Genomic DNA, 27,118 nt, shown 5'->3' with positions numbered 1-27,118 from the left:
AGCAGTTTTGGGTCCTCTGCCGACCAGCCATGGCATGTGCCTGGGGGCTGAGGTATTGCAGAACCGTGTCCTCCCCAAACATCTCCTCAGAGGTGGAGAGGAAGGATGAGGAAACAGGGTTAGGTGGCAGGAAAGTAATTATGTGTATGAGAGGCGGGGAGGGATGGGAATGGGGCATGTCCCTCTGTCAGGTACGGCTCCTCCTCCCTGCCCTACAGCCTGCCAGCTGAGCTGGCACCCAGGGGGAAAGTTACAGACATACAAAATCAAGAGCTCTGCGATTTATTCCCAAATAAAGCTAAATTATCATTAGAAGCATCTATAGTCAGTAAGATGTTCAAGTGTTAATAAGAAAGGGTTTTTGTTTGTTTGCTTAAAGCACATAGAATTATTCGGTATCTCGTTCTCAAGCGAAGGCATTTTAGTTCTTGTTAACTTTGCAGAGCCAGCACAGCAATGCAAGACTACAAGCTGATCACTGTTAGTTTTATGCATCACCAATGCAGTTTTTTTTATTCAGACTGGTGTGGTTACAGCTGTGAAGTCGCATTAGTGTCTGACTGAGGTGGTACGGATCTCTGTGGTGCGAGTGCAGCCGAACTGTGGCCGGGCAGGCACAACCAAGACGCAGTCGGGCTTCCCCAGCTTTGATTAGTGGCGGTGATCCCAATGAGAGGGCAGAGCCTGGGGGAAGATCAGTGTTAGATCTGGGGCGGCGATGTGAGTGACAGCTTTTCGCCTATCAAAGCTAAGCTGTGAGCATAAATATGGAAATCCAGTGTGCCACTTTTATTTAGTAGTAGTATTACAGTACCACTGCCCTTTAATTTTCTACAGCAGAAGTAAAACATTATTTTTTAACTTCTCTACAAATATCCGCATATGAATATGAGCTACAGAATCAAGGTTCAGTTGCCGATGTTCGTGTGTCCAGTTCGGATTTGGGGTTTGTATGAACTGTTTTCTGAAGTGTGTCTACTCTCCTGCATAATATCTTCTCTACAAATGGTTTGCACAAGAACATGTATATCAAAGGGTCCATGCAGATGTTTGTGGCAGCCAGCCAAAGAGTGCTTTCTTTAGCGACAAAGAGCTGGTTCTGCAGACGGCATTCCATTCGGGTTGTCGTTTGACTCAGGGTATAGGGAACCCTGCTGAAATGAAAGGGGGCAAAGCATAAAAAGAACACAGTAAAAATGATGAATACTTTCCCCTTGACCTTTTTTTCCCTTTTGTTTTCTTTCTTCTGTGTTTTCATGTAAGACTCATATACCTTTTTGGCAATAATTACATAAAATAGAAACATAAGAATGAGAACAGTCCAGAAGACGAACTGACAGATGTAATTGACGGCTTCATGCCATTTGAGTCCAAAGTAGCTCTTCAGCGAGGCACACTTCTTTACGGACTGCGGTGTCGCTTTCTTGTTTGATAAGATCATGTTTGGTAGAGAGAGAACAAGGAAGAAGAGCCAGACCAGACCTGCGAGGATCTTTGCTGAGGTCACATGCTGCACCCAGAACTTCCCAAAGGGTCTCACGATCTTGAGAAACCTGTCAAAAGCAATGAGACCAAGGAGCACTATGCTAATATACATGGTGTCATAAAATACTACGGCTGAAAAGCGACAGACAAAGGCTTTGAGTTGCCATGGTCCCAGGCCAGAGTCAGTCAGGATTTTCAGAGGAAGCATCAGTGTCATTATAAAATCAGATACTAAGGTGTTTTTCAGGTAGACAATGAAAGTTGATGTGCTTGGAATATAGAAGAAAGCCCAAAGAGCCAGGCTGTTCAGTACAAGTCCCAGGAGGAAGACGAGTGTATAGAGTACTGGGAAGACCACGTGGGTAACTCTGGTGTCTCGGTGGCATGGGGTGGAGAAGGGTGCTCCGCTGGAGTTACTGGTGGTACTCTCGTTCGCAAAGTCTTCCATTTTCCAGAATAGACTTGAGTGAAAAGGAGAGAGAAAACATACAGCATAACAGTTTGTATTCAAGATGACATGTTCCTGGCAGTGATTAGCAGGTTTATACAATTTACACAAAAACTCTGGAACATGCATTAAACAGACTGGCTGATATTAAATCTAAACCTTTAAGTTTAAGTGGTTTACAGACTAATGTCTAATGAAAAGTTGAAATGGTATATAATCATTATAGAGGCCTAAGATAACATAATAGCAAGGTATAACAGCACAATGCCTAGAGAACCATTTGTCTTTATGTAGGCACGTATTTTAACATTGAATACAAATTTTATAGTTGTGGCTGATAACCAAGGTGCCTCTGGGAAGGTGAATTCTGGTGTTTCGTACCAAGCATGTACCGTTTTTCCTTTCTCAGCGCATATTTAAATAATGTTTTTGAGAATAAGATGCACACCGCTGGTTATCAGCCTCTTATATCTGAAAGCCAGATGCCCAAGTGCCCCGTCATACCAGATGAGCGCTCCAATAGTGCAAGTACCTGAGCAAACTTGGCAGCAGCTGTTTTGAGAGGGGTCTTTGGCTATCTCCACTTCATCTGCTGTTCCTCTGCTGACAGAAGCCTCAAGCAAAGTATTAAGAATGGGGAAATGTGTAGAATGAAGAAACTTTTTCTGCTGGTGGTGATGTGTTGTTTCCTTCCTCATTTCCACTTATCATCCGAGTTAGTTAATCACGTTTGCTGTTGCCTCTTTCTCTTCCTTTCAGTCTCTGTCAAAAAGTATACTACCTTCTTCTCTACTGACAAAGAAAAAAACGGCCATATCTGTGAAGGTGGGTACGTTGTCTGGATTTTTGTTTATGTGGATCAACTACACTGTGCCATTACTATTTGGGTCCTTTAGAGATGTGAGAAGAATGAACAAAGAACGTTTCCTGATGGTTTCCCAGGATAATCTTCAAATGTAGCTTGTGCGTGTGAATGTCCATGATCTGGACAGTACTATTTGGCATTAAATCCATCATCAGAAAGTCTGCTCAAAGCTACCCTTACAATGGGATGTGAGAAGCACCGTGGGGTTACTTGGCTACAAAATCATGTACACTGACATTTTCAGAAATGGTACCCTCCCTCTGTAGCTTGAGAAATTGGCTAGATAGACCACTGAAGGCAAGAAAAAATGCATTCCATCTTTGTCTTTTATGGTTTACACTGAAATGAGCAGTTAAGGTTTGAAATCGGTTGGGCAATAATTAATATTTGAATTCCTGGTGAAGATTCAGAGAAGAGAAGAAGGAAAAAAAAAAAAGCAGTCTTAAAATGTGAGGTGTATTTTCTTTGTGGGATTGTTAATCCCACACAGGAACCCAAGCTTTTCTTCTGATCTTCAGAATGGCATTTCTGGTTCATTTTGATGCCAGTGTGGCCAGGTGAGATGGCATGCCGAATATAGAGACTTTCCCTTTCTGGCAAAAGCTGCCTCTGCTTCATGGTGTGCTTTGTATTTGTTATGTGTTTATTATGTATTTATTATGCATTATGTTGGAATCTAATGCATTTCTCTGTAAACAGAATGTTTTGAGTAATGTGATTTATCTTCTGGTTTTGTCAGCTGTTTCTGGCTTCCTGCTTGGTGTGGGAACGGGCTCATGTTGAAGCCGTCCTTCTGTGGGCAGATGCGGATTGCTTTTTGAGGTTCTCAGTCTGTGGCTGTACTGATAATGTCCGTGTATTGGCATATACATTTTGTTTAACGTACATGCACATGCTGATGTTGATGTTAAAAGTCTGGCAGAGAGCGCAGTGCCTTGAGGATGACCAAGTGACGGTCACCCTCGCCAACATCATCAGCTTGACGTGTCCCTGGCTGCCTGACCTGACTTCTGGGCATGCCTCGAAGACTGTATAAAGCTGAGATGGACTGTTGCAACATCCTATTACCAACTTCCAAGTCAGCTTCTTCCACGTTTTCTTCTCTTACACCCTGACAATGCTCCCAACTTCAGAGGCAGGTACTAAGTGCCTGCGTGCGGCATCAGCGACATCTGTGTGGTATGCAGAGAGCTGCAGTATCTGTTGTTTGAACACACCATCTGATCAGGAGAAGCAGCTGGCAGATAATTAAATAATAAATCTGTGTGTATGTGCAAAGAATGTGGAGGATGGATGTTGGGTGGAAAAGGAGCATCCCACAAGTCCCTTTCAGGCATCAGCTGGGAGCTGGTCAGTCTCCTGGGCCCAGGTGGTTGCCAAAAATGCACTCAGAAGTGACTGGCAATGCTGCTGGTTTCAGGGAAATAATGGTGCCCCATTTTCTGCAGCGTAACCCAACACTGATTGTAATCGGTGCTGGATTGTACACCAGGGTAAGCTGTACATGAAAAGTTTGTGAAATCCTTGATTTAGGCAGGCAGGTTATAAGAGATGCATCAGCTCCAGGGCTGAGTGCTGAAGTAAGTGAACTGTGTTCTGATGTTTTAGGAAGTTGGATATCAATCTCGAAAGCTCCCTGTGCCCTGCCAGGGACCAGATGACTGCTGGAGAGGTGTAGGCAGGACATCGGCTTGGGGCAGGTCTGAGCTCTTGTTTGCTGACGGAACGTTTTTTCTGACTGGGAGCTGTTTTGCAGCTATGCTAAATGAAACATAGTTTATTACATTAGCCTTGCATATTTTTCATGTGTAATTATAATGATAATTGTTCCTGAGAATACCTTCCTCCTTTTTCCCACTTTTCCAAATGGAAAGGTGTAAGTGGTTACAATTCTTGTATAGTGCAAACAGGCTGCCCTTAATAATTAGTAAAGATTTTACAATTAATTTTTCGTTCACTAAGATCTAAGTATTCTGTAGATTGAATCTTTGTGCATTTTCCAATATAGTATTTTGTTCTCTGTAAAAGTGTACATTTTTTATTTTTCATATAATAAGGTGAAGCATTTGAAGACTGAACACACATCAAGGTAAGCCTGGTTATGAAATAATTTCCTCTGACATAAACCAATTATTGGTCAATGGATTAAGAACTGCAAGCATGTAATGAGGTAAACAAAATGTTACTCTGTTACCAAAAATCTGCACAGATAAATAGTTTACCTACGTATGTCCTATATTTCTGTTTATCTTTTGGTTGCATGCAAGGTAACAACTTTGTGTATTTAAAAACTATGTTTATTGTGGATTTTGTTTGCATCTGTTGGCTCTTGTGTTGTCATGGACTTTACTCTGGCCCAAATTAAGCTATTTCTGCAAAATCTCTGCAGGTCATCTTCTGTTCTGTAGCATTTCGTGACTGGTTTATTTTTTTCTTGCAGCTCCAACTATAAATTCTAACTTTTTCCTAGAAATTCTGACAAGCATGGGGTCTATGATCAGATGGTGCTCTTGTTTTATTCAAGCTTTCTAATTTTGCCATTTCTGCAACCAGTGATGTCGGTTCCAGTGTGTTTGTGTGTCATCGGTAGGGCGATTTGTATAGGTGATGGCAAAATTCTAGGTAACTTTCAGCAGGATTTTACTGCTTTCTCCTTGCCTTCCAAATAAACGTACGTGGCCAGGTAGGGACATGGTTAGTTCTTCGTGCTAGAGTGGTGTCTCGTCTGTGTCGTCTCCTTCATTCTGCACTGCCATCTGTGCTCGGAGTTCTGGCGATTCTGTGTGCTTGCATAGCGTGTCTAGCAAGGATTTTCTAAATGATTTGCAAAGGAAAAAGTAAATGAATGGATCTAGGCAAGCATTTAGTGATGTCAGCCACAGCGTGCTCTCTTTTAAGTAAAACAAGGTGTTCTGAGCAGAGCATTCAAAAACGTCTCTTGTTTGGCTCAAAGTGTAGGGAATTCTAGTGAAGTGGAATGGCACAAAACAAATAAAAAACACTGCAATTATGATAAAAACCTTTAGATTTACATTTTTTTTAGATGCTTTTCCTGTGCATCTCGTCCTTTTGTAGGATTTGTACAGTTCCTTACTTATAAGTATGTAGCATACAACTATGACTGCTAAATTAACCCAGAAGATAAGTTGGCAAATATAGTTCACGATTTCATGCCAGACTAAGCCAAACTCAGATTTCAAGAGAGCACACTTTTTTACATTCTTAGGTGTTTTTTCCTTGTTTGTTAGAATCATGTTGGGTAATGAAAGAGTAAACATCGATATCCAGATTGCTGTGGACAGGATCTTGGCACCGAAAAGGCTTTTTGTGGTTGATGTTCTGAATGGTGAAGTGGCTTTCTGATAGCGATCGATAGTTATTAGCCCAAGAAACATAATGCTAATGTACATGGTGAAGTAAAATATGACCTGGGTGACCTGGCACACAAATCCTCTCAGCACCCACGGTACCAACTTTGCGTCACTAAGGATTTTAAATGGAAAAGTCAAGATCATGAGGATGTCAGAAATGACAGTGTTCTTGAGGAAGATGATGAAATTGGATTTACTGGATATTTTAAAGAAGATCCACGTTGCCAGGCCATTCATAGTGAGACCCACCAGGAAGAGAAGTGTGTAAAGCAAAGGAAAGATGACCTGACTGATTTTGTTATCGCTGCTGCAGTTGCTGCCGTTGCCAGAGTAGCTGAAGTTTGTGGCCTTCATTTGCATTTTGTCTTTTCCACCCTCCTTGTGAAAACAAACAAAAGAAAAAATAAACAAAGTGGGGCTTATATCTATTGCGAGACTTCAGCCTTTTTAGTTTATTTTTAATTTTTGTATTGGGGACATTTCCAGTGGGACTTTGACTGCTGCCAGGTGGGTTTTCATCTAACCAAGGATGCTGGGTTTGTGCCGGGGGAGAGCTGGCACTGGGCACAGCTGTCCCTGTGAGGCGGCCTGGCCTGGTCTGCTCTTCTGTGACCCAGGAGCCACGGTGACCTGCCATCCTGCTCTGCCAGCGTTCCTGCCCGGCCAGAGGGCTGCAGGCAGGGGCTGGGCGGGTGGGACCCCCGGGCGGGACCCCCCCCAGGCCGAGCTCCACCTGGCTGGGCCGGGCGGCGAGGGCCGTGAGCGGGGAGGGCGGCCTGCAGCAGCTCAGTGCAGCAGCAGTGAGGCCGTCGTGTGGGCCGGCAGGGCTGCCATTTCACTGTCTGGTATGCGTCTGTACAAACTACCTCCTTTTCTTACAAGGAAGAAGGAGAAACATCCTTTTCCACATCCTCTTCTTAGTGTGGAAAAGAGATGGCAGTTAAACTCCTTTTGACTGCAGATTTAACAGTGCCAGGCTGAAGTAAAGAGTAATCAAAAGTCCCTTTTTTATTTTCTTTCTGCTTGGCTGGCTGTCTTTGTTTCCCAGAGGCACTACTCCAGCCTGGCTGTTGGTTACCCTTGAGGCTGCTCTCTCCCTTTCCCCCCATGCCCCTTGCCAGGCAGTGGGAACGGCCACTTGCAGGCTGCCGCCTGTTGCCCTCAGACCTGCTTCCAACACGGGGCTGGGTCCAGGGGGTGTACGTGGCCCCCCCGAGTCCCTGAGTGCTGCTTCCAGGGGGAGAGAGGTGAGACACGAGTGGCTGCTCTTTGGGTGTGCATGCCAGCAATTAGGTAGCGAGCGGCACCTTACTTCAGTGGTTCCACAACTGCCAGCACGGTCTGTAAAAGGTGTTTATATTATAAGTATTAATGTATAACTTCACTACTAGTTTATCCTGTCATTTTTCTAAATCAGATGCTTTATCAAATGTCATGTTGCAGATAGATCTCAAACTTCGCTGGCTTGAACCACAGTGCCAAAGCAGTGTGGGAGCGCTGGTGTCTCACGGGCCTCCGGCAGCGCTGCTGGCGCCCAGCCGCTGGCGCCGTCCCGCAGAGCGCATCGCCCGGCCTGTTACCGCAAGCACCCGCCCGTGTGCACCCACGTAACTCGTAGCAGGGACTCAGTGGAAAACTTGCTGCTAATCTGAAAGCCTCGGTCTGATCGGGTTTGATCCAAACTGGTTGCAAGAAGAAGCCAGGCAGGGGTGTTGAATCGGTCAGTTTGGTATTACAAAAGGAGCGGCTTTCGGGTGTGTACTGATGCGATTGTAAAAATTGCTATCTTTCAGAGCAATCTCTGTCTTTGTAAAATAAGGCGCCTGGAGGAGCTGAAGCTTTGTCAGCCAGTGCCTGAGCATCCCCCGCATTTTTCTCACAGATCTGCAAAGTTTTATTTCTGTCTGTAAGACTTAGAGAGGAATTTCTAAATCTGCTTTGCTGTGAAGCACATGGCAGATTTCGCTGCTGTCATTCTAACAAAATAAGTATTCACTAGGTATACAATATCAGGAAAAAAAAACACAACAAACAAACTAGAAAGCAGAGGAGGTTACCGTAGTGTGCTGTTGAGAAGTGATGAAATCTCGTGTATTTCCTGTGATGGGAAGCTTGCGTTGCTGGCAGAGGGTCGCCTGCGGTTCCTCTCGCTCCGCACTGTGGCAGCGGGCAGGAGTGTTCATGTGCAAGTCCCTGGGAGCCCGGAGAAGCTGGAGGAACAGCTTCACATCCCAGTTCTGCCACTTAGACCTTCCTCTGGCTTGAACTGGTTTCTCAGCCAGAGAGACAGCTGCAAGTTCCAGGTGATGCTGTCAGTGCTTCTCCTTTTGTTTCCTCTAGAACAGAGAGTGAAATAGAATTTTATAGATAATGTGAGGTTTACTTCCTGCTTTTGACAGAGACACTATTTTTAAAAGAGGTCATGTATTTTGTAAGACTGCAACTTTCTGAGCGTACAGTGCACTTCCGCCTACTATCTTTTTGCCTTGTGATTTGTGTGGTGTGTGCTGTTTAGTATGACTTTTGTACACAGCCTTATCTCTTTGAAAACTTTAAGTAGTCTCATTCTGTAAAGAGAAACAGTCATTGGAGAAGGTAACTGCACGAAATATTTACACCTTATATGACTTGCAAATCAGTTCTCCAAGTTTTTAAGTTATTGTGCATCAACATTATAGAATATATTTTAGTAGAAGACTAAATATAACCATTTAGAATTTAAGTAAACTTAAATATGTCTGTTTCTTTTTTATGTACAGAACACAGTTTTGTTGGGCTGCATCTTCTTTTTAATGGATTTGTACATAGCAAGAGAAGTGATACAGTTTCTAGACATTTTGTCTTTTATTTACTGACTTGCTACTGAATATCAATCCATGGGGCAGCTAAGGGTGATTATCCTTAAGCATCTTCTGACTCTGTCTTCATAGATACTTATAGAATTCATAATACCAAGTTACATTTTTTCCCTCTGTATTTTAACCCTTGTCAGTGACTTCCTCCATATGAATAATCACATGAGGTGCTTTTTGTGATGAAGAGTTTGTTATTGTTTATTGCAGTCTGGGCTATTGGGTTTCTGCAACTGATAACAGAAACAGATAAAGAAAAGAGGCTTCACTCCTTCTGGTCTTTTCAGGATGAATCTTCAAGTCATGAGTGTAACCAGCGCATGATTCTTCTTTACGGTGTCGGTAAGGAGCGTGACGAAGCGAGACATCAATTGAAGAAGATTACCAAAGACATCCTGAAAATTCTGAATAAGAAGAGTACTACTGAAACGGGTGGTAAATGCTTTAACAGTGCTGTATGGTAGCCTGTAGAGAAGGTCATGGGAGCTGAGGTGCTCAGCAAGTTGGAAGCCGCGCATGTTGATCATGTAACTTGGCTTTCATCCCCTTCCCCATCACTGGGCGAGGTACCGCGTTCCCACAGCACGGGGTGCACCTGCTGTGCCGCGGCACCGGGACAGGAGAAGGCTGCTGTGGTTAGAAGTCCCTATGCTGTGGTTAGAAATCCCTATTTGACATTATAGCAATTTGGCTGTCAACATTGCCGTTAGGTTAAAGCCTCAAATACGAGATACTGGCCAGCCCTTACATACATATTCCTTACCTTCCTAGTAAAACAATGTGACTGTTTTTCAGTTATTATTGAATGGCGCCTTCTTGCACTGGAATAACCTTAAAGTAGCTTTTACATTGTTACCTGCTATGCTCTGTATTTTCCCCAAGTATAACGGAAAACTGAGAGAAAAAAGGTTTTATGTAGTCATGAGTGAAGCTTTAAATTTTTTTAATTGTGTAGCAGTAATATTGCAGAGCTACTAGGGCTCCATTAAATATAAAATGACCAAAATAATATTTTTATCTGTTAAGTTGGGGATGAAGGGCAAAAAGCCAGGAAGAACAAACAAGAAGCATTTCCAACCCTTGAGACGGTATTCACAAAACTACAGCAACTGTCATATTTTGATCAACATCAGGTGACATCTCAGGTACTTCCCATGTATAAAGTTGTAGCCTTTTATATTCTGCCATAGAGAGATCAAATAGGAAGCGAATCTAGGTTTTTAGAAATGTTTTGTATGTACCAAGAATTTTGAGAGCACTGCTTCTTTGAAGGCAAGAGAAAAAAATGCTGCACTGGTATTTTAAAATATCTGCTTCAGTAGGTATTTGTTGTTTTGTTTTGGTTTGTTAGGACTTTTTTATTAATTTTAAGAAGCTTTGAGGGCTGTTACAGGTGTCATGATTTTTTAACTGAAAAATTTGAATTCAGTTTTACCTTTCAGTTAACATCGTTGTTTAGGGATCACTGGTAAATTAGATACCTATCAGTCAATCTCTCGTGTATGTAAAAGGTATGTTACTGCATCTGCGTGCATGAAGGATGGTGAGATATTTTCTGTGTATTTGTGCAACAAACTGTCTGAGAAACAGATGGATAGTACAGTTTGTTCTTTTCTTGGTATTTAAATTTATAGTTAACATTTGCCGTTAAAAAACTGTATTAGTGGCTGACTTGAGAACATAACTTATTTTAAATGACAAGCCTGTTTTCCTGGTTTATATCAGGACTTGTGTGCAAATGTATCTGCATAGGTTTTCATTACTTCTAGTTACTGTTTTAAAGTATTTTTCAATAAACTCAGGCTAGCCTAAGAAACAAAGTAAAAGAAGTTCATGTTTGATACTTAATTTATAACACATCACTAGATCTGGTGTTTTGAATGAATTCATTACGTTTTGTTTGCAGGACATCGTTTGAGTAATTATTTCAATAAAAAAGCACAATACAGTAGGATGAAAATAGATTTTGTTTCTCCTTTAAACAAAAATTGAATTTTGAAAAGATCCCACAGAGTAAAATTAATTATTGTAGATATTAATAGCAATTTGACATTTAGCTGTAAAGCAGTAGACCAGCATTTTTCTGCGTTGTCTATGTAGCAAATAAAAGTGTTACAACTGACTTGCATGATGGTAAAGATATACTCTATACTTAGGCATGATTTGTTAGTGCTTTTATCTGCAAAATGCTGTAATTTGCTATTACCAATTAACAAATTTAGGATTTTTGGAACAGTAGTATATCTGAGAAGTCCTCAGTTACCATACAACTTTTCAACATTTATTTTCACAGATCTCCAGTAATGTTCTCGAACAAATAACTAGTTTTGCCTCAGGAACATCATACCATCTTCCCTTGGCTCACCATATACAACTTATCTTTGATCTCATGGAACCAGCACTGAACATCAATGGACTGATAGACTTTGCAATACAGGTAAGAAGAGTTAATTTTATTAATAGGTACATCAGGCAAAGCTGTGATACATTTTTAAGTAAAACCAGAAAAAAAAAACACAAACCAATTATATTCTCCTGATCTGCTGTCATAGGACTTTCTCTGTTTCGGTTTCCTAACCTCTGAAAAAACTACCCAGATACTTCCCCTTCTGTCCTACTCTCTGACCATTACGGGCAGTGGACAGATCTACTTTATTTTAAAAATATATATATATAATTAATAAAAAACTGGATTATTTTAGCACAAAGTATTTTAGTATGGGCTTCACTGTTTCAGGTGCAAGCATCTTATTACACAGTAAAGCATGTAGGTGCCAGAAATGTTGTGTTCTTCTGAAAAATAGTTCTGAGGGACGTGTTCTGTACTTTAACAGTTGATTTTGCTGCCTCTTTCCCTTGTTCTTTAGCGAAAAAGATTTTGTTTTGGCTTGCCATATAGTATTTCCTTATTTTTTTTTTAACACCTATTTTACATGTTTAAGTTGGAAGTTATTTTCAGCTGGTTGTTTTTGTGTATGTGTTTTTAGCTGCTGAACGAGCTGAGTGTTGTGGAGGCAGAGCTGCTGCTGAAGTCATCCAGCCTGGCAGGAAGCTACACAACAGGACTGTGTGTTTGCATTGTTGCTGTCCTGCGGCGTTATCACGCCTGTCTCATTCTCAACTCAGAGCAAACTGCACAAGTATTTGAAGGGTATGTGGCAGCTACACTTTTCCAAAAAAGTATTTCTGCTGTTCTCTTTTAAACAAAAAATGTGTGTAGGTTCAGGTAGTGAGACCAAGCAGTGCATGGCACTGGAAGCTGCTGCAGCAGCGCTGGAAGGCTGCAAGCAAGCTCAGGTCTGTGCTTGCTCTAGTGTCGAGCAGATGGCTCAACTCTGCAGCCTGCTCCTGCTGGTAGGACCTGCACCCTTGGTAGCCTAGGAACAGGTCGGAGTTGTGTATCTCAGTTTGCTACCCATTCACCCGATCCTTCCCTGGGCTCCCCTGTCTGGAGGGAGTTCTGTCCTCTCTGGAGCCCATGTAAACTCACAGGTGACACCAAACTTCAAACGACCCCATCAGTTTGTAGATGCAACATTTGTAATCGTGTTACCTAGCTAATGGGGTTTATACAATATGTAACAGTATGAGATGCATTTCTAAGGTGTGTTGGGATGAACTTAGAATGGTTTCTATCTTTGCAGGTTGTGTGGGGTGGTCAAGCATGTTGTTAATCCCTCAGAATGTTCCTCCCCAGAAAGGTGTATTTTAGCTTACCTCTATGACCTGTATGTATCCTGTAGTCACCTGAGAAGCAAGTTTGGAGACCTCTTCAGGTGGGTGGAAACGCGATTTTTCTTATTACTGCCTAACCTGTAGGCTGATGCAGACTCCTCTGTTTTCAGTTCGGTTTGCTTTCCGTGGAAAATACACCGTTGCCTTTGCTCCTTTACCTTTATGGATGAAATCCTATTGCATGTGCCAAGTGCGGCAGCACAGCACGTGGACCTGAGCCTATGAAGTCCTTGTGTTTGTGCCAGTACCTGCCGTGGAGGAGCAATGGCCTGGGCCCTCCTCGCTGTGCTGTGGTTAGCAGTGCAGCGAGCACGTCTGGTGCAAGGGCAGTGGGGACCATCGGCATTGGGTCAGCTGCTGAGGCAACCGTGACACAGCTTTGGACCCTCCTCTTGCCTTCGCTTTCATAGATTTTAATGTGGCTGGTTTGTTTTCCATAATGCTGCAACAGATTGACCAAAATTCTTCCAACATTGGATGGAAAATAACAAAATCAATGAACTTTGTGTGGATGCTGTTCCCAGCTATGGTATAAGATCTAACACTTGAGACAAACACTCCTTAGACTATTTTGTGTGTGAAATTTATGTTCTTCTCTAATAGTATTTTTCTGTTTCCACCACCACCACCACCACCACCAAAGAAAGCAAATTAACATATAGGTATTGCTAGCCTTTACTATTTCTTGGTCTTTTGTCATAATTTTTAACGCCAAAACATGACCTTTGTGTATCTTTTCTCTATTTACTGACCTCACCCTTCAAAAAGTTGTCAATTGTATCACATTATTACTAGATATGGGGCGGTGATTTAGATAAGTTCTTACATTTTTCTGTAACTAGTTCTGCTTACCACTGCTCCAGTTCATTGTGTCATAACAAATGAGGAGGGAGAGCAGTGTTAAGAAGCACCACTATAGCTCACTGGAAAGGCCTGTGGTGTTCTGGGAAGTTACTGCACAAAAGGAATGCATGTGCGTTCCTTTATCCAGCCACTCACCATGGCAGTAGATGTCATAGAAGCTTCTTATAAAAACGAGATTGTGTACAGAATGGTAATCAAACTAGGACTTTCTGATCCCACATGGTATGTTCAATAATATTTGTGCAAAATACTTTTTTTTTGGGCAACTCTCTCTTTTTTGGTCCTCAGTAGTGCCTGTTCTAAGGTGAAGCAAACAATATACAGCAATGTTCAGCCTTCAAATTCCAATCTGCTGTGGGACCCAGAGTTCATGCTAGATTTTATCGAGAATCCTTCAGCTCATAGCATTAACTACTCAATGCTGGGCAAGATCCTGAGTGATAACGCAGCCAACCGCTACAGCTTTGTCTGCAATGCACTAATGAATGTGTGTATGGGGCATCAAGATGCAGGAAGGTAAGGCAAACCCTTCTGGAATTGGAACTGTATGGATTTTTACATGGTACAGGTGAGGTTTCCTTTTGCCTGTTTGCTTTGTGTCTTTGTTGCAATTCTTTGTGTCTTTGTTGCAATTGTTTTCATTTGTTACTCTTTGTTATTGCTGAAAGTTTATTTTGTCAGTTTCCCTTGACTTTCATTCATAGAATCAATCTGCATAGTTTAACGAAAGGGATTAATGAGTAGGAAGTACTCACTGTAGGACAAGCAGTAAGCTTTTTGTATCAGTAGGTGTGCTGCTTCGGGTAGGATGGCCCAGCACAATGCTTACCCATCAGATGCCTGTAAATGAAAGAAGGTTTTGCATTAGGTTGCTTCCTTCTTCTGATGCAATTGATGTTTAAATCGTTAAATGTTGTAATTTAATTTTTCATAGTGAAATTCATCTTTGTGGGTAATATGTAATGTGTCAAAAAATCTTTTGTAAAAAGTATTAACTTTTTTTAAGTAGAAGCTACTAGGGTTATAACAACTGTCGGTTACATTTTAAGAGTAGTTTAGACCTCATGGCGCATGGTTCCATCAGCTCTCCAACAACTAAAGTTTAGGACGAGATCAGCACTTAGCAGGTTTTCCTGCTTTGTCTTGCAGTGGCTGTGTTCTGACACCAGCAGGTGCTGACTTTTGTCACCATACAGTGCAGCTTCTGTCTGATCCTGTGTGTCACTTCTTGGATCTTACGGCTGTTAGATCTTTCTAGATGATCTCAAAGTACTGACAAGAAGTACAGTGAAGAACTCGTGAAGTAAATATACTAACATCAGTGTTGAGGTTTACACTGACAGTGTTTTCTTTCATAATTCATACATTCTTTTCTCAATTGCTTCCTCCTTCCTCTGTATATAGACCGTCTTCTTGTGCAAATGCGGCATTACAGTGTTGAAATTTTTTGCCCTAGTTTCTTGTTCTGCAGTCCCTGATGCAGGTTGAAGTGGGCACCGATTTTGGATCTAGCATTTATTCCTGCCTCCAGCACTTTTATTCCTCTTAAACAATGAAAATCACCAGAATTTGCTGTTCTGTTCTAATTATGTTCCAATTTTTAGTAAGGAATTCTTAGTCTTGATAGTTAGGCCTAGGTGCAGCAGTAGCTGACCATCTTTGTTAAGGTTACTGACAGATCACAAAACCGGAGGAAATGGGGATTTTTTTTCTTTTCCTGATCGGCTTCTGCCCAAAGCGTGTGCTGTTCCTGTACCCTTCTCCTCTTCCCCAGCCTGAAGCCATCCAGGAAATGGGGGGCATCTTTGGAGGGCAGAGCAGCCAAGAAGCGGCGATTCTGTAGACCAGCAACATCCAAATGTGGCTGAGCGAGTTTCGCTGTGCAACAGGGAAAAAATAACTTGCACTGGGATGAGTCAGCTCTGCTCTGTTTTCTGAAGTGTTACCCAACTCTGAGTCACACACTGAATCACACGCTGCGCAGTATGCAGTCGGTCAAATGAAATCCATTCATGCCGCCTGATTTCGTGTCTCTCTCCTTCCCCCTAGGCCGCAGCACTGGCCTGGCGCCGTGCCCTGGGGGCTGGGGCCACGCACCACACGCTGCCCGGTGGCACCGCGGCGTGAGCGAGGACAGAGCTGCTGCCTGCAGGGCAGTGCTGAGGGGAGGGAGGGCGGGCGTCCGTCTGCATGGGGGGCTGCGGGCGGCGGGGCTTTGGCTCTCCGGCCCTCCTTCTGGGCAGCTTAGTGCAGGCAGGGGAGCGAGTACCAGGGCAAGGTGTACAGAGCTGGGCTTACAGAAAATAAAGGCCCCGTGCTGCTGTGTGTGAATGCAAGCTGCGGGCTACAAGTTGCGTGTTGTTTGTAGGTGCGGCAGTTGTCCGCAGCCGAATTGCACTAGGTTACATGTACCAGTAGCAGAATCACCTTTGGACATTACCCTACCCTTAAGCAAGGAAACACCGGTTCAGCTGTCAAACACCGATTTCCTTTGACCTAAATATTAATTGTATTCAAAAGATCTTGCTTCTGTATTTGTTTTTCTCTTCTCTCGTAGGATTAATGACATAGCAAACCTTTGTGCGGAGCTGACGGCATGCTGCACGGTGCTGAGCTCAGAGTGGCTAGGGGTTGTCAAAGCTCTTTGCTGCTCTTCAAATCATGTGTGGGGTTTCAATGATCTGCTCTGCAGCGTCGATGTAAGTCCACGCTGTCTTCTGAAGTATCTGTTAAACTTATTTACCTCGGGTGCACTTAGAGGTATAGTAAGGTCTCCATTCAGTGCATAATGCTGGGCACAAAGTTAGTCCTATGTCCATTAGTTTTCAAGGCATTTCGTGAGATTCCTGATTGATTTTTATTCTTTCCTACATCTTCAGCATGAATGTAAAATTTGAGCAGTGCTTAGGGATTTCTCTTTATCAGCATTTTTTTCTTACTTTAATATGGAATGTTATGGAATATTGGAGGTGCTCTTGGAAAGGAGTAGATGTCAGCATACTTTTTCTGAAGTGCTGATGGATGTGTAAATAACTCTTTATTTTAAAGACCCTGTGTCTGGTGTTGGCTCTTAAATTGTAGAGTTTGTGGTACATTTTGCTGTTCTTTACTCACCTGATACAAGTTACCATAGCCTTGTTAAGTCAGCAGGATTATGGTGCCTAATGTTATTCAATATCTGATCCAATATATTGATCTGTAGTTTAGGAACAGATTGCAGCTGTGTACATTGGAGACATATTTTTGTCCTTAAGCTCAGGAATGAGTGTTGGTGTTATCAATTTTTATAAAGTGATAAAATTTTCCCAGGTTTTTGTAAGACGAGTGGGTTTTATTTTGGAATTTATTTGTGCTGTTTGAAATAGGTCTGTGTTAAAATTAAGTTCAAAGCTATCATTATTTGTCATTAAAAGTTTGGTAATGCACTAAAATGTGGAGACAGATCCTTATGTGTATACATTTTACTGTTTATTCTAATAGTTAATTCTGTAATAATCATGGCAGCGAGGTGTGCACTGTCATGTGAAGCATCGCAATGTTTTTCTTTCCAGGTGAGTGACCTGTCATTCCACGATTCCCTGGCCACTTTCATTGCTATATTGATTGCCCGGCAGTGCTTTTCTCTGGAGGATGTAGTTCAGCACGTTGCACTGCCTTCTCTTCTTGCAGCTGGTAAGAATGTATCAAGAGAAAAACTTAGAACAAAAAACTTAAGACTTTTTAGCGAGCTTCCAATGATTGAATAAGTAGTGAAACACCACCTGTTGTACGTTACAGCATGTATGTCCCCGCAGTTTGCAGAAGGAGTGATGCCAGGTTAGATCAGAGAACCCACAGCTGACAAGTGCTGTCAGAGTTGCTGACAATGCTCTGTCCTCTTCTGTTATGCAGTATCACCAAATGTCTGCCAGATCTACTTGGGTTGTGCTATGAAACATTTTGGAAGCTCACCCATTCTATGTATCTTCTGTAGCCCACAGTGTGCATTTCTCTCTCATTTCCTTCTGGCATCAGTGCCTGATGTTGACATTTTCTCTCTGGCACCATCTTTGCATCTACCCAGGAGTACAGTGGCTATGGTCCCCGTTGTTGGCCACATTACATTTCTTTTCATTTTCTGTCTGGATTTGTTTTTCTTATTTCTTCATTGGCTATCAAAAGCCAGTTTAGCCATGTATTCTTTTCTGCCATTAATTAGGTCTCTTGCTTAACAAAAATCATACTATTCTTTCCTGTGTTTTTTTTTTTTTCTTTTTAATGACTGAAGGCCATAAATGCTGATTCCTGTTGATGAAATTATTGTATTTGCATTTAAAATGGGGCTGTGAATTAGAACCTTTCCAGGCCTGCCAGCGTGACTTGTGAGGTCCTGGGTAGATGCCCAATGTCCATGTCCCATATTCCATAGCCTGCGGGGATCCAGATGCTGAGCCTGGGGCCAGGATGACCTGTCGGCTCCTCCTGCACCTCTTCAGGACACCCCAGGTCTGCCTCTTTCCACAGGAAACGGGTAAGCTGCCTGCTGCATGGTCCTTTCATTTCAGAATCTGGATGGTTTTTGGTGGCTTCAGATTTCATATGTGAAAATATCCATGGTGCAATTAGAAATTACAGCCTGCTTAAAATCACGGATTTTTCACTAGTTAAAAGGTGATGTATGCTATTCTTATTTGTTTGAAAAATGTCCTGTGTGCCCGTGCTGCATGTGGGTCATCCTGCAGTGATACAGAAACTGATAGGGATACACATAACGCAGTTTGGTAGCCTTGTGTGTAAACTGAAATTATATGTGATTTTAAGTAAGGCACAGTAAAACATCTAGTCCAACAGAAGAAACACGAGGAAAACATTTCTCAAAATCCATTAATGTATCTTTCCTTTTGGATTTTTTGGATTTTTTAAATAATTTTTTAAAATTTTAATATTCTGTGGTCTGACTTAGGTGGTTTTGCCACAGACCAAAAGAGGAAGGAATAGGGCAAGGAACAAGCACCTGACAGTTAAAATGAAATAACCATTGAAATAACATGTGTTTTGACTTCTAAACATTTCAGCAAACTTGATGACAAGACTATTTCTATGGCAAAAATAAACTGAAATAGATTATTTTAAATAAGGACGTCTTAAGTGACGTCAAGTTTTTCCATCTAAAAGCAATAGTAGCTTCTTTTTCAACATTCTTCATTCAACAGAAATGAATGAACCTCACTTAACAAGTTTGAAAAAAATAAGTAAAGGCTGTGAATACTGTCTGAATAACAGAAATACATTACGTGGCTCCAGGCTTCCCTAGAAATAGAAATTAATTTAAATGGAAAGGGAGAATCATGTTAGAACTCTAGCAGGTAGTACAAATCAAACAAGATGTGACTATGTTGCAGACTTCTATTGCGTATGGCTCAGCTGACCGTGTCAGAAAGGTGGTAGATTGGTCTTTCCTTTCTCCCTCCCTATCTTTCAGTCTGTGTATCTTCTCCTTGAAGTCAGAAGAAGCATTCACTGATGGCTTTTGCAGTCTGCTTCTGAGCTGTAGGATTAGGCTTAACTGTGCAACAGGCATTTATATTAATTAATTTTGCCTCATTTGTTACGAAGACTAGGCAAAGGAAGTCATTTCCTACATCTGCGAAGTCAAAACCAAAATACACTTCAGCGTCTCATTGTGGCTAAATTCGCTGTTTATATAGAAACAGTGAAATGACAGGCTCCTTTTTCTATTTAAGTAATTATAGCTGATTTTAATATTTGTTATTAATACATCACAACAATGTGGCATGGGTTAACCCAGGTGGGCAGCTGAACCCCACTCAACTGCTCACTCTCTACACCCTAGGGGAGTAGAGAATTGGAAATGCAGAAGTGAGAAAACTCGTGGGTTGAGATTAAGACAGTTTAATACATAAAACCAAAGCTGCACATGCAAGCAAAGTAAAACAAGGAATTCATTCACTACTTCCCATTGGTAGGCAGATGTTCAGCCATTTCCAAGAAAGCAAGGCTCAACATGCGTAAAGTTTTTTTCGGAAGACAAATGCCATCACTCTGACATGCCCTCAGTGCCCTCTGACTGTCCACCCCCCACCAACTTCTTGTGCGTCCTCAGCCTCCTTGCTGGCAGGGCAGTGTGAGAAACAGAAAGGCCTTGACTTTGTAAGGACTGCTCAGCAGCAACAAAAACATCACTGTTATCACCACTGTTTTCATTTCAAATCCAAAACATAGCACCATGCGAGCTACTACGAAGAAAACTAACTATCTCAGCCAAAACCGGAATACCATGTACCCCACTTGATTTTAATGACTTACCCATTGGTCTTCAGCTTCAGTTATGACATTCAATTCTTCATTCAGTTATTGTGCTTCTATAGCTGTTTTGGATGAAAAGGATTTTGTACGAAGGAAATTTTAGATGCTAAAGCATAAACATTTTCCACAAGATTTGCTCTTCTTTCCATAGGGAAATTATTTCCTGGAATTCGTTCTTCTTGTGATCGTCACCTCTTGGCTGCTGCTCACAACAGTATAGAAGTGGGAGCTGTATTTGCAGTCCTAAAAGCAATTTTGATGCTTGGTAAGATTATGCAGAGTCATGCATAATGTTTTTGCTCTAGGGCTTGGGTTAAAGTTGTACAGTGCTACTTCACATATACTGGGAAAGAAAAGCGCCGGTGACAGAAGAAAAACGTAGATGCTGTCTGTGCTTCTGTAGCATGTGAGTCGTGTTTCCCCCACAGGTCAAGAGACAGATTTTTCTCTGGTGAGTCAGCCCCAGCTGATGAACCTTTAAGCAGATGTGGCTTTTTCACATTTTGACCTCCCCTGCCACCAAGTCCCAGTAGACTTCAAATTCAGGCAAGTCACGCTCAAGTATATAGAGGAAATAAGGTCTCAGATCACTTTTCCCACCTTTTTCTGTGCTTTCCACAAATTGTGTCTGTCAGTCATTGAGAAACTTAAAAAAGAATCACTACTAAGCAACTCTCCATGAACAAGGAGTGTATTATTTATTCAAACAAATAACTATCTCAGAGTTTTGATTTGGCTTAAGTTCAGGTAAAGCTCTGGGGAGCTACGGTGATGTGTATTTTTGGAGCTAAGTAAATGTCCAATTAAACAAACAAGATCTCCCAGATGTGCATATACCAGCAGAGGTATACCTCCAGCTAGAGTACTAATGTTATGTTCTCTGTTGGCCAGTGTCTCAGAACTCTCAAAAACCTCATAGTCCTTAATGACGTGACTATACTGGGAAAGAAGTTAAGGAAATAGCTAGCAGGGATGGACTGATAGATTGAAAGTGAGCTTGGAATACGTTTATGGCCATTATCTATGTTCTCTTGCTTTTCAGAGTGCTGAGATCTGCTATTTTTCTTCACTAATACTGTGCAGTGTGAACACTTGCTGTTTCATCCCTACACAGGGACATGGTTTGAATAGGGTCTTGATGCAGGGTGATAAGAAGGAAGATCTGGACACAGAGTTTATTTTTGTCTTCACTGCAACTCATCTCCTATACTCAAAATATTATATTTGGAAGATGTCCCTTTTTGGTACCCTGCATTGTTTAAAAATTATACTTGATAGGCTGAGAAAAAGCAACAGATATGTGATAACTGTTTTTTCTAACATGGATTTCTAATCAAGAAGCTTCATCAGCACAGAATTGCAACAGTCCCTACCCACAGTGAAAGATGATGTTGTGCAGGTAACTGCTCTAGGGTGTAATAAATGTCTTCACAAGTTTTATCAAAGTGTTCAGGGATGGTGTTAGCTTCATGTGTGCCTCGGTATCGATCTCTTCGTCGTATTGTTTGCCTGCCAGCTTCCTCCCACGTGTCCATCACAGGTGCAGATTTCGGGCCTTACATGGTTGCCTGATATGGTTCACAAGATAATGAGGTGCTTGAGTGCAGGGAGGCTGTGGGTGGCCATTTCGCTGCTGCTGTCTGTTCACACGTGTTGTCCTTTGGCCCAATTCCCATATCCCTCGTAATGAGCCTGTCCTGCTCTTTGGGTTCTGCAGGGCTTATGTGTCTGCTCTACCTGCCATTGGTTCAGTGGTACACGGGTGTTTGGATTTGCCTGGATTTGGGGGAATAGGAGGATAATACCTGCTTTCACTTCGCAGGATATGTTCTATTTTTTTCTTTTGCTATTGGCCTATTAGAAAATGATTTATATTCTGTCTCAGGAGTGACAGCACTCCTTAATCTGTCTCACCCCTCTGTAAGGAGTTGATCCCTGGTGCTGCAGTGGGCCGGTCAGGGGAGGTCAGGGCAGCAGCGTGCTCGCTGCAGTGAGGGCTGGGTGAGCCTGGTGGTCCAGTTGTGCAGAGCTGACCCAGGGAGGGGGATGAAATGTCACAGCCCGTCCTGCAGGCTGGTTTGTCACAGCACATTGGGACTCTGGTTTTGATAAGGTGTTAGATATGAGATCAGTCTTGTTACAGAAGGATTGTGTGCCATTTACCTAAGAGTCATTCTCTAGTTAAGAAACTAGGGTGGGTTTGCAGGTATTGACTGTTTTTGTTAGCAGTACCTCTATTAAAAACTCATTTTTTGTCTGGGATAATGCAGTACCAGGGAACACAAACAGAGATGGGAAAACTGAGTGCACAGGAGGACCCGGTGCACCATGGTGCTTTGGGCACTCTGTGTAAGTGTGTGGCAATCAGGCATGTGGCCACAGCTCCTGAAAGGCGTATTTACGCCGTCAGTCTCCTTATTTTAATATTTTGCTGGTAGTTGTCGATTTTAGGAATATATCCTAGCATAATGTATAACCAGAGGCCATGGTGCGGAAGTGTGTGTTTAAAAGAGTAAATATTTAATGTGGCACTGAAACAAACCATTTTGCCTTGTCATGCCATATTAGTTGATAGTAAACTGAGAGGTTTTCTGGGGGATAACTATCATATATGGTCAAACAGGTATGATCCACAGGAGTTTGTGCTGACTGAACACATTTGGCTATATTAGCCTGCTTCACCTGCACGCTCCTGGAAGGCCTCGCAGGCTCTAGGGTGTTATGTGCAGTAGTTTGGGCTATTTTCTCCACTTCTACGTGCTGTAGTTGCATCTACTTTCTTGTCCACGGTTGCAAAGCCTTACACATCAGTTTTAACATAAATTGTTACAGGTCTGATTTTTTGTGTCATGTCCTAACTGCTTTTCCTTGCTCCATTGGTCACCCTGGCTTGTTTCAGGCAGATGATGGCGTAGAGCTGAGCTGGTGCCTTGTGGGGAGGATCAGCTCTCCCATGTTTGCCAGGGCTCCCTCACCATGTGCTGCCCTTTTCCATTCCCATGAAGGTCCATCCCTCTGGTGGAGAAGTTCATAGTAAGATGACTGAGGGCACCATCAGTCGAGACTTGTCTCTTGATCTGTGGAGTGTTAATAAATCAAAGTAAGAGAGAAGACTTGGAAAAATCAGACATCTGAGAACAATGAGTAACTCAACACTTCCTTATCTGCCAAAGCAAGTCCGTGCACTCACAGGTGCTCCACTTTCCTGTGGAGCACGGTGGTTTTAGTTGTGTTTGATCTGTATAAATCTTTTTCTGCTTCTGAAATATCCATCAAAAAGATACTATGCAAAATGAAGCAAACGGACAATACTTTGGCCGTAGTGATTTTCAGATCACTAAAACTTATTGCTGCCTTTTTTTTTTTTTCTTTTTGAAAGCAAGTGCTTCACTCCTGTTTTATTCCTCAGCTAGCCTGTGCCTGTGCGGATGTCCCTGTCTAGAGGCATGGGGCCTTGGATGAAGTTCACTCTGTACTTCTGTGGTTCTGCTCTGCAGGTGATGCCGAGATTGGCAGCAACAGTGTCAACCCCATGAAGAGTGAGGACTTCACTATGAGAGGCTTATTAGAAGACCTCAATGAGGATGAAATGTGGGGTTCCTCTCACACACTGAAATCTTGTGGAAAAGCTGTTTCCATAGAAACCGCTAGTTTAAGCGAGTATGCTAGATATGTGCTAAGAACTATTTGCCAGCAGGTAATTTGTAAAAACTACTCTTCTGTCTTCATTTAGAGAATCAATGGTATTTTATTTGAAAAGGATAACGTATTTTGGTATAAAATGAATGCTGAAATATTTAAATATTTGAGTTCTCTTTGGGTTTCCTGTTTTGGAGCAGAGACATTTAATAGACTGAGTAGTATGTTAGTGGGGGAAAAAATGGCTTAAGTTAGTTGTTGGCATCTCCCTATGCTCTACCAGATCTGAGGTATTTTTCCTACCTCGACTCTCAAGCACTTTGAGAAGACAGTAGGACCACTCCATCAGCTGTCTGTTCAAAGTGCTTTTACAGTAGTCTTTGTTTTATTACAAAGTTGCTTTCAAACTATAGAAGTTCTTCAAAGCTTGGAAGAAATTCATTTTTGAAAACAGTTAACAGTCATACTTTCAGGTGGTACTGAATGACAGGTGACATTTCTAATCTCAGATAAACCATATTTCCCTTTAAGTTTTGCATGTAGAAAATCACTTTTCTGCTTAGCTTAACAAAAGTTAATATTTGAACATTGAAACTATCTTCTGAATCTGTTATCTGGTTACTTACAGGAATGGGTTGGAGAACACTGTTTAAAAGAACCTGAGAGGCTGTGCACAGACAAAGATCTTATTTTGGATCCTGTTCTTTCAAACAAACAAGCACAGAAACTTCTTCAACTTATCTGCTATCCTCATGGTATTAAAGAATGCACTGAGGGGGACAACCCTCAGAGGCAGCACATCAAACGCATACTTCAGGTAATGCAGTGGAGAAAAAGAAGGTGCAAAAACCACCTGTGAGGTACTAACTCGTAACTTGTCATTCAGCAGCAGCACAAAGTGATGTTGATTTGCAGTTCCTGGTGCAATCAAGCATTAGATTCTTCTTTAAACATTATATGTGCTCAGGATCTCTAGTCTTTGCTGTAAACATCTTGCAGAATTCTGGTACCTCTACCTCTGATTTCACAGTTCTGGAGGAAACAAGTGTGCTGCATGCTCATTGTTACTGTTTATCATTGTCAGCCATTAGGGAGCTGCTGAAAAGGGAGCTGCTTTTGGGGATGTTTAGGTGGAGATGCATACTGTCTCAGTAGGACTCTATGACAGCAGTGGCTTGAAAGACACTCCTGCTCTGTGGAAAAGGCTCAAATGCAATCCACATGGTCCTTAATTGATCACTTCTTCAAATTCAACTATAGGACTATTTCATTCCTCAAACTTACAAAATGGATTTTCTGTGAAATCTCAACTGTGTCAAGTCAGCAATAGCCAGACCAGGACAAAAATTGGTTGGTGTTCTGCAAAACAGTCACTTTGGCTGCTGGGTTTACTTTAATCATGTCTAGATGGCCTTGTACTAAATACAAACGTGTCTATTTGGATGGCAATGCCATGGTTAAATATAATTGTTAAAGAACAAACTAAGTGCATTTTCTGTATTTGTATTTAACTAAACTCGTGTTTTGCAGAGAGCAGGATTTTTATTCAGAAAAGTTGCACAGTTACTGAGTAATGTTGGACCATTAACGTAGTTTCTTGAACAGGTCTGATGTTCTGGAATGTCATTAGATTGTTAAAAAGAGTATTGATTGTGATGATCTGCTTATAAGAAGGCTTTTGCATATAATACATTCAATTATGAGATATTTTTTTCCCCTTAGACCTTTGAAGTGTTGACACCTGTATTTGTAATGTTAATTCTTTCACAGAATTTAGACCAATGGACCCTCCGTCAGTCTTGGCTGGAGCTGCAACTAATGATCAAGCAGTGCATGAAGGAGTCTGTGAGTATTTGTTTTCAAACTTACTTTTTTGCATTAAATATTTAGATAAGAATGTTAAATTTTAACGTAGTCCATGAGCAAACATACCATGAATGTGCTAGTTTGCTTATGTTTTACTGTAGGGTTCTGGGTCTGTGGCTGAAATGAACAGCTTGTTGGATAATATTGCAAAGGCGACAATAGAGGTGTTTCAGCAATCCGCTGATCTAAACAATAACTCTTCTAACTCTGGTATAGGCCTCTTCAATCCAAACTCTGTTGGAAATGCTGACACAAGTAATACAAGACAGAATGGTAAAAAGACATTCCTAAGGTATTTTCTGTAGCACCTTTTTAATTATTTTAGCCAACGTGATGCTTAATTGTGCATAGATTGCCTAGACTTTTTGCACTTGAAGCAGGAATGTACAGAAACGAGTTACCTGAAGGTTACTTCTATTTACTTTTGTTTAACAATAAATATAGTTGCTATTCTTGAATTTTTGGAAACCAGAAATTATGATTGTTCAGTCCACACTAGTTACTCCAGACGTGTTGTGCCAACTGCTTTATTAAAGCAGTTCAGTTTTTTAACAGCTAGTACTGGTTGCAAAACTACATGGATATTTTGGCTGAAATACGTTTGCTCTGTTTCTAGTTCTTCTGAGCGGCGAGGAGTGTGGCTGGTGGCTCCCTTGATTGCAAAACTGCCTACCTCAGTTCAAGGTAGGGTCTTGAAAGCTGCGGGAGAGGAGCTGGAGAAAGGACAACATTTGGGGTCATCTTCTAAGAAGGAAAGAGATAGACAGAAGCAAAAGAGGTATGACCTTGGGAGATCTCTGTAAACAGAGCTGGAAGGTATTTTTGAAGGAGGGGTATATTGGGCACTGGGTTTTTGCTTCACAAGACCTCACTGGCTCACTTCTTTGGAGTAGTAAGTTATCAAACCGAGACAGGTTTCAGGTTTCATTTAGTCTGAAAAATGCCATTGGTTTCAGAAGACAAAATGTGAAAGCTTTGTAACTTGTCTTCCAGTGGCTATTCTGCAGCTTGCTGTGGGGTAATGTTGGAAATTAAAAAGTACAGTCAGAGGGCTTGTTGTGTCTTCCCTTCTATGGCGGTAGGCCACTTCCTTGCCAGTAAGATATCGTAACTGTCCTAAGATGTCACTTAATTCCTGTGGGGAGTAGTAGAGCTTGAAGTTCATCTCTAACTTTCCAAACCAATGAGAATTTTAATGATTTAATAGTTACTGATTTTTCCTTTAGTAAAATATTCTTGTACAGTGTTTATTATTTGTTTTTACTTTGTTCTAGTTATGATGTAAATTACGTTAAACACTCTACACAACAAAGCCTCTTAGCTTCAAATACTGACCATCTTTCTTCTTGGAAAGCTCTTCCAAAGTACACTGGTTAGAGAAAGCAAATCAGTTCCTAAAGGCTCATGGTTTTTGACTGTTACATATGATACCACTACAAGTTTATTGTTCTTGTGTTATTAGTGAGCATTGTTATTCATCCTCGATGTTTTTCATGCTGTATATTTTCCCTGAACAAGGGACCAATAATTGGGCATTACGACTTTATAGTACTCCTGTAAATCTGTGTTGTGTGTATTGATTTTTGACTTATGGTTGTCATTTAATTCTGCAGAACCTTTTAAATCTGCTATTTTTCAGCCTCTTCCAACTAGGTTATTTTACCCGTAGGGTTAAAAGATTTATTAT

The 27,118-nt window shown here is 41.6% G+C and overlaps 3 protein-coding genes across 25 annotated transcripts in view; 1 reads left to right on the top strand and 2 right to left on the bottom strand.

Annotated features, from left to right (window-relative positions):
• The window catches only part of MED12L (mediator complex subunit 12L), a 145,626-nt gene that overhangs the window by 87,913 nt on the left and 30,595 nt on the right, over window positions 1–27,118 (top strand). For 20 of the 22 annotated variants that reach the window (XM_067002309.1, XM_067002314.1, XM_067002311.1 and 17 more), the window contains 15 exons: window positions 9,309–9,456; window positions 10,048–10,166; window positions 11,315–11,458; window positions 12,009–12,172; window positions 12,666–12,797; window positions 13,909–14,136; window positions 16,178–16,319; window positions 17,172–17,292; window positions 18,029–18,130; window positions 20,078–20,191; window positions 23,424–23,623; window positions 24,194–24,382; window positions 25,336–25,410; window positions 25,533–25,723; window positions 26,048–26,209. In XM_067002309.1, coding sequence (XP_066858410.1) covers window positions 9,309–9,456; window positions 10,048–10,166; window positions 11,315–11,458; window positions 12,009–12,172; window positions 12,666–12,797; window positions 13,909–14,136; window positions 16,178–16,319; window positions 17,172–17,292; window positions 18,029–18,130; window positions 20,078–20,191; window positions 23,424–23,623; window positions 24,194–24,382; window positions 25,336–25,410; window positions 25,533–25,723; window positions 26,048–26,209 — 2,231 coding nt within the window. The remainder of the gene's footprint in view (window positions 1–9,308; window positions 9,457–10,047; window positions 10,167–11,314; window positions 11,459–12,008; window positions 12,173–12,665; window positions 12,798–13,908; window positions 14,137–16,177; window positions 16,320–17,171; window positions 17,293–18,028; window positions 18,131–20,077; window positions 20,192–23,423; window positions 23,624–24,193; window positions 24,383–25,335; window positions 25,411–25,532; window positions 25,724–26,047; window positions 26,210–27,118) is intronic. The other 2 variants (XM_067002310.1, XM_067002324.1) reach the window with 2 other exon arrangements.
• P2RY13 (purinergic receptor P2Y13) lies at window positions 267–2,619 on the bottom strand. Its single transcript, XM_013199264.3, has 2 exons — window positions 2,466–2,619; window positions 267–1,946 (listed from the first exon to the last, which is right to left on the bottom strand). The coding sequence occupies exon 2, from the start codon at window positions 1,931–1,933 to the stop codon at window positions 902–904; it is 1,032 nt and encodes a 343-aa protein (XP_013054718.3). The 5' UTR covers window positions 1,934–1,946; window positions 2,466–2,619; the 3' UTR covers window positions 267–901.
• Window positions 5,507–8,363, bottom strand: P2RY12 (purinergic receptor P2Y12). 2 transcript variants are annotated; one of them, XM_067002339.1, is made up of 2 exons: window positions 8,227–8,363; window positions 5,507–7,510 (listed from the first exon to the last, which is right to left on the bottom strand). In XM_067002339.1, the coding sequence occupies exon 2, from the start codon at window positions 6,527–6,529 to the stop codon at window positions 5,507–5,509; it is 1,023 nt and encodes a 340-aa protein (XP_066858440.1). In that variant the 5' UTR covers window positions 6,530–7,510; window positions 8,227–8,363. The 2 variants fall into 2 exon arrangements, with proteins under 2 accessions (XP_066858440.1, XP_013054717.2); XM_013199263.3 differs by having other exon boundaries at window positions 5,507–6,547; window positions 8,227–8,359.

The sequence above is a fragment of the Anser cygnoides genome, chromosome 9 (genome assembly GCF_040182565.1).
Source record: "Anser cygnoides isolate HZ-2024a breed goose chromosome 9, Taihu_goose_T2T_genome, whole genome shotgun sequence".
In the NCBI taxonomy this organism is placed as follows: Eukaryota; Metazoa; Chordata; class Aves; order Anseriformes; family Anatidae; genus Anser; species Anser cygnoides.
The sequence above is the reverse complement of the archived record's forward strand: the minus strand, read 5'-3'. Positions and strand labels throughout refer to the sequence as shown.